At 45.7% G+C, this 10,265-nt stretch overlaps 1 protein-coding gene across 1 annotated transcript; it reads left to right on the top strand.

The window, feature by feature from the left end:
* The first annotated feature begins 1,663 nt into the window (after nucleotides 1-1,663).
* Nucleotides 1,664-6,952, top strand: LOC119431308 (ribonucleoside-diphosphate reductase subunit M2). The gene is made up of 7 exons (XM_037698780.2): nucleotides 1,664-1,819; nucleotides 2,703-2,747; nucleotides 3,176-3,454; nucleotides 4,092-4,225; nucleotides 5,223-5,451; nucleotides 5,989-6,207; nucleotides 6,694-6,952. Exons 1-7 carry the CDS (start codon nucleotides 1,748-1,750, stop codon nucleotides 6,844-6,846), a joined length of 1,131 nt encoding a protein of 376 aa, XP_037554708.1. The 5' UTR covers nucleotides 1,664-1,747; the 3' UTR covers nucleotides 6,847-6,952.
* Nucleotides 6,953-10,265: the final 3,313 nt, after the last annotated feature.

Genomic DNA, 10,265 nt, shown 5'->3' with positions numbered 1-10,265 from the left:
GGATTTCACTTCGTCAAATTTTTCGCGTCATAAAAGGCGCTCGTGCGCCTTCCTCGTTGTACAGGGTGTCCCAGCTATCATGCAGCACGATTAAAAAGAAGAGGCCTGAACAGCGTTACGCGAAGCAAACCTAGTGTGTACTGTTTCCAGTACAGTGGAGCAGCCACCAGTAATTTTTTTCGTTACCAAGATTTAATTAGGTAATTGTAATTAATTATCTAACTCGAGAAGTACTGTCCTAATTATCAAAGTGTCAATGAGAAAGTTGTAGAGCAACATGAAAACTACTGATACAGCTCTCTGTTGCTACAGAAATGCGTTTTTCCGAGTGGGAAAGAAGCCCACAAATACACGCAGAATTGCCGCGCGACTGGCCGCCCGAGGCACTTTGCGTGCATTTGCAGGCTTCTTTCACGCTCGGAAAAACACTTTTATGTAGCACGTATTGAGAAACAGAAAGCTGTATCGGTAGTTTTTCTTGTTGCTCTACAACTTTCTCATTGACACTTTGATAATTAGGACAGTACTTCTCGAGTTAGATAATTAATTACAATTACCTAATTACATTTTAGTAATGAAAAAATTACTGGAGGCAACTCCACTGTATTGGAAACAACACACACTGGGTTTTCTTCCCTTAACGCCGTTCCTCTTTTTTTAAAAATCGTGCTGCGTGATAGCTCGTGCGCATGACGAAATGTTTTGAGTAAAGCGACGAACTAGCGATTGTCTGGTATGAGTAGCACCAAGATAGCACCATCACAGTAGATGTCACTCAGACTCAATGCTGGCGCGTCTGCTGCTTGGCGATTTGGAAGTAAGCACGTTGACTGCAAGAGTTGTGCTGGCTCATCACACCTTATGATTGGCCAAATGAAATTATTTAAGCAAAACGTTGCGACCCGATAAAGGCGCGATACACCGAACCGGACGCATCATCGAACTTTTAAAAATTACCTCAGTCGCGAAAGAACTTAGTAAGGGAGTTGGGCGACAGAATAAGTTTCCTAGTGCAGCAAGCATACGTGTAGTAAAGAGATGAAAGCGACGTCAAATAAGGTATTGGTGTAGTGCTCATTTGCTTCACTGCCTGTTTTGAAAGGAAGTGGACTCATATGGCCCATAAATGTTTCAACAGGCTGCATCGCTGCATTCGTGTCGATGGAAAGACGAGGAATGTCAATCAAGCTGAAAGGACAAGCCCCGCTTAAAACGTGTTTGTCGGTATGAAAGGAAGCGACAGGGCACCCTTTCTTGCTTTTTTATCCCCTCCGTGTACGTGCGTACGCGCACAAATGTTTACACCATTACGTACATAAAGGAGGCATTGCACATACATACGAGCGCGAATGGCCCTGCCTACGTGAACAGACATGCCTGCGTTTTCGTGTCTGTTGCAAGCTCCGCCCACTGAGTGTTCGGCTGCGCATGTCGCGACCTCTTTTCACTGCAAAATTTGTTTAAGTCACTCCGCTGTGATTCGTTTTGACTAACACGATTTTTAAAAACCATAAGAACAATTGTTTTAACAAGAAGATAAATAATGTATCTTTTTCTACGCAAATTAGAGCTTAGGATGAAGAAAGCGTAGGCATCTGCGCGAGTTTCGTAGGAATCATTCGTTTTTGATTGGACGGCTTTTCCAATAGAGGGAAAAGCTGGTTCGCGCCTGTCCCTTGGCGCCAATGCGCAGTTGCGCGCGTTTTCTGCTATTGCTCGGTAACGTTGGATAGACTGCTCAGCGAAAATGTCTCTTACTACGCGGGACATGAACAAGATCAACAACCTGAAGATTTCTAGCCGGGACAAGGAAAACCACGTGAGTGTCGAACGCATGTGTTTAAAGCCATAAAGCGGATTTGGTGGTTTATTACCCCTTTGGCGGCAGGCCAATATCCGTCATGCATGGGTCCTCAAAAATGCAGCCCCAGCAGTTGAATGCCTCGTTCGAGGCGTTGTCTACCTTATGAGCGAGCATGAGTCGTATGGCGAATGCTAGCACTGGTAGGGAATCCTTCTGTGCACTGACAATTCAATTCAATGATAGTCGTCTGGTGCTGTGGTACTGAGCTTTCTGTGCTAGTCATCTTTGGAACGTTAGGAGGCGATGTAGAAACACATATTACGTTATCGACACTAAAACCGCATCTGCTAGGCACTTGACCCTCAATTAAAAAAAAAAAAAGTGATTGAGACATAAATGAGCGGGTCAGATGTTTGACCGTCATTCTCCCGCCAAAAACGGCGGGCGCATAGCCCTGAGGTACTTTACGTTCACTGGATTTCACAAGTTTCACTTTTAGTACCTTTACGCAGAGCAGTTCTTGAACTTGGGCATCGTGAACTGCGGTCTTATTTGCCGACTTTACTCGCCAGTCAGTGCCGTAATGCTATTTTCCCCTCGGTCTGTCGCCCCGGCCAGAGCATAGAGGCCACGGCAATGATCCCGCCCATATCCGTTGAGTCAAAGTTTACCTATTTTGAGCATTACTAAAGTCTGGCAGATCGTAGCAAAAGGAATAGCTAGCACTTCTAAAGTGTGAAAAATTCAGCTCATCAGCACATCTATATGGTTATCGCAGCAGGTACTCGTAACCGTAATGTTTTCACACTAAATGCAATTGATCAGCTGATCGCTACCTAGTGGTTCCGCATTTTCACGTGCCCGCTCACGGTGATCACGCCCGTTTCCTTGCTTGCAGGTGCCCGACGCTAGCATCGCCGACGCCGCCAGAGTTGAAAAAAAGGTGAGTGGCATGCTGCTAATTGGCTTGCAGCCAATTACTGCGGTCTTTCGAACTTGCGAATCCCCTTCCAAACTTACTGAAATTGTGGCCTCGATCGGTACGCGTGTAGATTAGTTTGAAGCTTTGACAAAATCCACTACGCGCTCGCCGAGGTGCTGGTGCTGTGCACACACGCGCGCACACGCACAAGATCACACACACACACACACACACACACACACACACACACACACACACACACACACACACACACACACACACACACACACACACACACACACACACACACACACACACACACACACACACACACACACACACACACACACAGTCTAAGCCGTACTCTGCAGGCTGTATCAGCACAGCGGGGTATGTATATATGCACTGTCGCGCTGTGAGCGATGCCGCCATGAAGTAATGTTTTTTAGGCGCTGCAGCAGACATCGCCAGTGGCGCGGCGGTCGACATCCGTGGAGGACGAGCCGCTTCTGCGCGAGAATCCTCGTCGGTTCGTGGTATTCCCCATCGTGTACGAGGACATATGGCGCATGTACAAAAAAGCCGAGGCCTCTTTCTGGACCGTGGAGGAGGTGGACCTGTCCAAGGACTTGCCGCACTGGGAATCGCTCAAGCCCGAGGAGCGGCACTTCGTCTCGCACATCCTCGCCTTCTTCGCCGCCAGCGATGGCATCGTTAACGAGAACCTGGTATGAACTATTTTGAACTCGAGGGGATTTCACTAGCATCGCCCAAATTCATCTGGGCGGCCGCAATTCATTTAATCCTGCCTCTTGTCCTGCTTGGACCAATTCTTGGTCTGTAGTAGGAAATAAATAAAATAAATAAATTACTATTTTGTTCTTTCTAGTTGTGTGGATTCCTCTGTGCCCAGATGGCATTGGCAGCTTTACAGCAGAGTGTGGTAAAATTAAACATTAGCCGGGATGTAACCCGCATTGCCTCATTACTAATTAAACGGTTGGTGATATTGCCGAAACGAATGGTAGCATGAGGACAAACTTGACTGAAATAAGTGAATTCCCGCAAGTGAGCTTCATTGCATGGCTATAGCTTGCTGGAGAAGCCAACTTCAGCCATCTGCTACTAGCTGTAGAAGGACTTAACTGCTATTTTCTTTCATACCTCTTATACATTATTGTTATGAAGCCTTAAGGAATGCGTTTGCCATACAATAATTCCTGATACTGCATCATCTTGATGTAGTGGTGTAAACCTTTTAATAGTGCATTTTTAAACGTATCGCTGTGATTGCATCCGATGGTGCAGTCAATTGTTTGGTGTTGCAGCCATCCATGAACCAACACTACAACTGCTTCTTCACAGGTGGAGCGCTTTAGCCAAGAGGTGCAGGTGACAGAGGCGCGGTGCTTCTACGGCTTCCAGATGGCCATTGAGAATGTTCACTCCGAAATGTACAGCCTGCTCATTGACACTTACATCAAGGATGCAGCTGAGAGGTGAACAAATTCCTAAGCCTTGCAAAGTATATCACTCATATGATGACATTGCAGCTGAATTTTTGACAAGAGTCTGCTTCAACATCTCATCCGTTTGTTGTCTTTCCTCCTCTTCTCAGTCCTTGTTGTCTAAGTGCTGTTGCAGCTCCTGTCTTATTAATTGGCCAACCCCGTGTCTTTGTAATTCTTCTAAACAGTTCACAAATTCAAAGGACAAGATGTGCTGAATTGATCCACTTCATGCACTTGTGGGTAATGTCTTAGTGACAATGAACTGAACTGGTAGAATGCACTAGGTACAGAAATATATACAGTAGATTTCCTTTAATTCGACTTTGATTTTTCCATTGATCCCAACCAAAGGTTCTGGCTGGTTCCCATGCATTTCTATGGGCCAAAACTGTTATTTTGATCCCAAATTGGCTTTTGCCGGATGATTCGAACTTAAGCAGGTCAGCACGCACGTGCCTGACCCCTATGGTGACCCCTTTATTGGCGTCTCTCGACGGAGCTTAAGGGACAGCGAATGTGTTGAACACACATTGTCTCGTGTTGAAAAGGCTCATTTTGGCCTGCCTTAGGAGAATTTTCAAGCTAACCGTAGCTCGCAATACAGTATTTACTACCTGATTCTAACGTGCATCTTCATTTCACAAAAAAACAGAACTGCCTTTGCGGCGTTCATATGCTTCCCGCTTAACACGGATGTATTGCGGCAAAGCTGACATTAAGAAATCACCTTAGATTGTGCACCACATATTAGACCCTTGCCCATTTTCTTGCTAAAAGGTAGGGTGCGTGTTAGACTTCTACTGTGTCAGTGGCAAGATTTTATGCAACATCTTTTGCTGACTGTTGTTCTTTTCAAGAAATCTTCTTGCCCAAGTTAGTAAGACCGTTGCAGACAGCATAGATGCAACCTGTCTGTAGGAACTGAGTGTACTTACTGTAATGTGCAGCCTCTCTGACAAGATCGTCTTTTTCCCGACTCTGGCAGAGATATGCTATTCAATGCCATCGAGACCATGCCCTGCATCAAGCGTAAGGCAGACTGGGCACTGCGGTGGATCGGGGACCGGAATGCGAGCTTTGGGGAGCGTGTGGTCGCCTTTGCTGCCGTCGAGGGCATCTTCTTCTCGGGCTCCTTTGCGTCCATATTCTGGCTCAAGAAGCGAGGCCTCATGCCAGGTCTCACCTTTAGCAACGAGCTCATCAGCCGTGATGAGGTATGTTGTCGAACTTCCTCGCCAGGGTTTAGGTTCAGCCACCTGGTGTCACGTCCTTCCTGACCATGTGTTCTTGCACTCTAAGCCCCATGAACATCAAGGTCAAACCTCAATTCTTGCCCTGGCTTAGCACAGTGTGATGACTGAACTGTGCAAATAGCTCTGAATAGAGTTGTCATGTGTTGCTGCCAGGGTTTAAGTGGTGCATCCCAACCTATGGGCATCATCTCCATAAGGCAGCAAAAAGTAAATACTACCCATGTTATTCAACTTCTGTCTTCCCCATGTGATCGCAGGAGTCAAGCACATGGGTACATGTGTTCTCCAACAGATTACATAAAGCTTGAGCCAAGGGCCTCTTAAAGGACTCCAGCTAATCTGCAGTGGCAGTACTGGCTGTTCACCATACTATGAGCTGGCTTGTATTTTTTGCTGATCGTGCAGTGAAGCTCAGCTGGCTTTTCAGACAGCGTGCATGTGAAACTGATCATGGTTGTATTTGACGAGGCCTGGAACTGCGTGTTTTTCCCTGTACAGGGCCTGCACACAGACTTTGCCTGCCTCATGTTCAGCCATTTGGTGCACAAGCCATCGGCCATGCGAGTCAAGCAGATAGTGTGTGATGCTGTTGTCATAGAGCAAGAATTCCTGACTGAAGCCCTGCCTGTGGCCCTCATTGGCATGAACTGCGAACTGATGAAGCGCTACATTGAGTTTGTGGCCGACCGACTGCTCGTGGAGCTGGGATGTGAAAAGGTTAGTCACTGTTCCTCCGAAACTTGCTTCAAGTGTTTCCTAAAGGGCCAGCTTCATGTCATCATGCTCGCCGTGCATGTGCATGGCTTGTACCAGCAGTGTGGAGATTTGCAACATTTATGGTTCCGCTGACAACCTCTGCACTGGCTTCTTGCGCAAGGTGTAGAAGACAGCAAAATGTGATCAAGAACTTTGATCCCTGTTGGGTTCGATTGCTATCAAAAGTGCCCCATGTGACCGTGATGTGAAGTGTGATTGGATCAGTAGAGAACTTTTATTTTCTTGGTGCCATGCTAGGCACAATCTACTGCTGGCTTCAGCAAAGTCTGCTTTAATGAGCACTGTTATTCAGTCTATAATACTGTTTCAAATGTGCATGCGTTTCATATGTGGCTAGCAAATGTATTGAACATGGTGCAAAGTTGGGTCTGGTTGAGATGTGTTCTCTGCATTGGGCTGACTGAGTCTTCATTATTCTTTCCTCAGGTTTACAATTCTGAGAACCCATTTGACTTTATGGAGCACATATCACTGGAAGGCAAGACCAACTTTTTTGAGAAGAAGGTCGGTGAATACCAGAAGGCTGGTGTCATGGCCAACAAGGAAGACCAAGTGTTCACTCTGGATGCCGACTTCTGAATTCCTTGTGCATGCGCTCTTATTTATATACAACATGCGCATCGATGTATTCGTGCGCTCTACATGTACATAGCGATACTGGTGAAAATAAAGTGTTTTAATGATTTGTGGTGTTTCGTTGCTTAGTCGGCTAAGTGCACTGGCTTCCTTGAGAAAAATTGGTGGAACTCTTGCCTGGCAATGTGTTGAGGCTTATACCCGTGCCACACGGGCAAAGTAAAGTGCACTTCAGCGTGCTGAGTGTCACTTTGGCGGTGCGCTGCTACACGAGAAAGCAAAGTTTTTTTCAAATTGATGGCAGTGGCGACCGGGAGCCAGACGGGAAAGTTTATATTTATTAATATAAAAATGTGTGCACGAAAACAGTTTATTATTGTTAGAAACAACATTTACTAGCGCCGGCAATGATGGCAACTTGACCAGTAACAGTCAAAACGACTCGATCAGCCAAACAACTGCGCAGCCGTTACCCGGTGTGTTCGTGAACAGCCCGAGACCGAGAGTAGTTTTTTGCAGTGGCACATTTTATTATCTTGTAATGTTAGCAATTTAAAACAATGTTATTAAAAATTACTCCTGACTCTTCTTTCAATAATACTTATTTTTTACTCATTGCTAACGAGGTTACACAGTTCGCCGAACGCACTCGCCGGCAAGTGCGCTCTGCAGTGAGTGTCGCTACGCGTTCCGGTGGGGCAGCCTGCGAATGACATTAGCTGCGAAGTGCACTCGCTCAAAGTGCACTTTGCCTGTGTGGCACGGGTATTAGATTACTGGGACATTGGGTACGCAATATGTGCAGCAAAACTTCAACTGTGCCTTTAATAAAGGGACTCTAAAGGACACTAATATTAAGTCGTATGCGAGAACGTCTAAGGCGTCAATATTGCAAATAGAGCTTGAGTAATCAATAAATTGAGGTAAATGCAGGACACGGTTAAAGACTCTTGGGACATTCAAGTACTAGCCCAATAACAGGCACTCCTCATAATTGTCAATAGTATTCAACCACGCATTGTAAAGTCATCATTGTATTGCATTATAAGACGAAAGAAAACGCTGCCTGTCCAGTTCTACTTGGTTTTTAGAAAAAATCAATCATTGGACGTTACCCTTGACAATGACGCGGGTGGTCGAAAGGTTTAGTCTTCTCCACTATGAGCTTTGGTGTTTCAGTAGTTTCATTATCACGTAGTGCTGTGCTGGTTTTTCTGGCTCGTGAAACTCATAAACTGCAAGTAGCCTCGAATGCCACATCCATGTGATGTCGTGGGATTCCCGAATGATCCCCACCACTTGACCAAAAGCTCTGTCTTGGCTTGGTTTCTCCATTTGTGTTATGCACAGAAAACTGCAGCGCCCTCTGCTGCACAATGTTTTGCTCACCGACCTTCAGGTACAATTTTTTCATAAACTAAGTATTTTCTTGGCACGAAATGGTATTTTAACAATCCACATCAACTTAGTATTTGCCTTTAGTGTCCCTTTAGAGATAACCATTCTGGTGGAGTTGCTGCAGTTTTGAGCCCAGAAACTCTAGCCATGATCTGACAGTGCCACATAACTTTGGAGAATAATTGGAGATTTCTACTTGGCTGCTGTCTTCTGAAGGAATGGAGGCTGGAGAAGGAGAAAAAAAAAAATTATCTGTGGCCACAGTGAAGTGCAGCTGCATTGCTTTAACAAAAGACCACTGTCCCACAATTCTGCCTTAGACAGCACAAATCCTAGGCAATCTAGGTGGTACAGCTGAAACTGGCTAATACAAGTTGAACCGCAAAAACAACGTGTATGGCATTGCTTGAATGATATTGCCTGCAGGCTGCCTTATGCCTGCTGCAATACTTTCACAGCCTTGTAGGCTAAGGATTGCAGCATTCTAAACAGCTGAGCTGTTGATAGCTGCACTGTGTGCTTTTTGCCTACATGCACGGTAGAAGCAGCCTACTTGCGATTACTTTGCTGCTGTGGTTCTGGCTAATAATATAGAACGTGAAATTGTGAACATTTGCTGCTGTTGGATGGAAGTGTAAGGTAGAGAGGCTTTCCCACAAGCTATTGGCATGAGTTTTCTTGAGACACGAAATGCGTTGTAAATGTCACTCATTGAAGATTATTGTTCAAAGTGGCAAGTAGTGCAAAAGAAGCCAAGTGGGCTATTTTTGTCAAAACTATGTGTTCCCTTCACTTACAAACATGCAGCTTATCTATTCAGGAGACCCTAACAGGCATGGGAGATTTTGACTTTACGGTCTGCTTTCTCTGGCAGCGCTGCTGAAATATTGGCTCATGAATGCACCACTGATATGGCTGCGACCTCTGTGCAGGAGCAATCTGTACTGATGACAAGAAGCTGGTGTGTAGCCTTGATTAGCACAAGTAGAGGGCACAGTGCTGCACCAGAGACACCAGCCAAAAGTGAGTATATCTCCAAAGGTGATCTCTTGAGAATATGGACCCATGACTCCTGTAGTACAGCAGGATTCCAAAACAGCAAGGCAAGGAGCACTGTGTGCCTCTTAACCACATCAGCATATATTGCAAGATAGATAAATAGTATGTTTATTCATGTCAGTTTGAATACAATAATAATCAGGACGAGAGTATACATATATTGCCACGCGCCTTCAAAGGGGGCTAACGACGTTTATTTATGAGCAGCTGGGCTCTGGAGAAAATGGCGGCGAGAGCTAACCATCGAGCGGGGCGGTTAGCACGCGCACTTCTTTCTTCTTGCGCCTCTGCGCTTGCCCTATTCCCACTACTACAGGTGACAATATATACAGTAGAACCCCGCTGTTACATTCCCGGGCTGTTAGGCCGTTTTCAGCCGGTCCCGGCTTGACCCAATACATTGCAATGCATAGGACCCAATGCATTGGTAAGCACGCTGTTGCATTGCAACTGTGGGACCGTTCCCACATCATGCGTTGCGAACATTGCATCGCTCCTCACGCCACCGTTTTAACAGCGAGTGTCCGCGCTCATCAAGTGTGATGTGTTCATGTTTGCCTGTGCATGCTGACGCCTGCTTATAAGCGAATGTTTATAAGTTTATACGGACGATAAAACTACTATCCTTACTTTGTATAGCCGTTTATTAATTTCCTATCGCAATCGATGCTTTGGCTTTTGGGCGGAACTGCGACTTTTTTTCAAACATACGAATTAAAATAAAATTGTGTGCAGTTCACCACTACTATCATTTCTCAATTTTTCCTGTTTCTCGGCTCTTGCGTTTCCCGGCTCTTACGGGGTTTTTTTTACGGTCCCGTGAAAGACCTATGAGCGGGTTCTACTCTATATATATACAGGGTGTCCCAGCTAAAAGTAGCCAACGTTTTAAAAACAACGGAGTGCGCTAGGAGGCGCAAACCAACTCAGTGGTGTTGAGGATCGCGTGTCCTAGTGTGCGGTAT

The sequence above is a fragment of the Dermacentor silvarum genome, chromosome 10 (assembly GCF_013339745.2).
Source record: "Dermacentor silvarum isolate Dsil-2018 chromosome 10, BIME_Dsil_1.4, whole genome shotgun sequence".
NCBI classification, from domain to species: Eukaryota; Metazoa; Arthropoda; class Arachnida; order Ixodida; family Ixodidae; genus Dermacentor; species Dermacentor silvarum.
The sequence above is the reverse complement of the archived record's forward strand: the minus strand, read 5'-3'. Positions and strand labels throughout refer to the sequence as shown.

Bases quoted from the DNA above. Each gene is read 5' to 3' on its own strand.
- LOC119431308 (XM_037698780.2), top strand. From the start codon at position 1,748: ATGTCTCTTACTACGCGGGACATGAACAAGATCAACAACCTGAAGATT. The intron at 2,748-3,175 runs GTGAGTGGCATG...AATGTTTTTTAG, and splicing joins CCGCCAGAGTTGAAAAAAAG to GCGCTGCAGCAGACATCGCC. The intron at 4,226-5,222 runs GTGAACAAATTC...CGACTCTGGCAG, and splicing joins ATCAAGGATGCAGCTGAGAG to AGATATGCTATTCAATGCCA.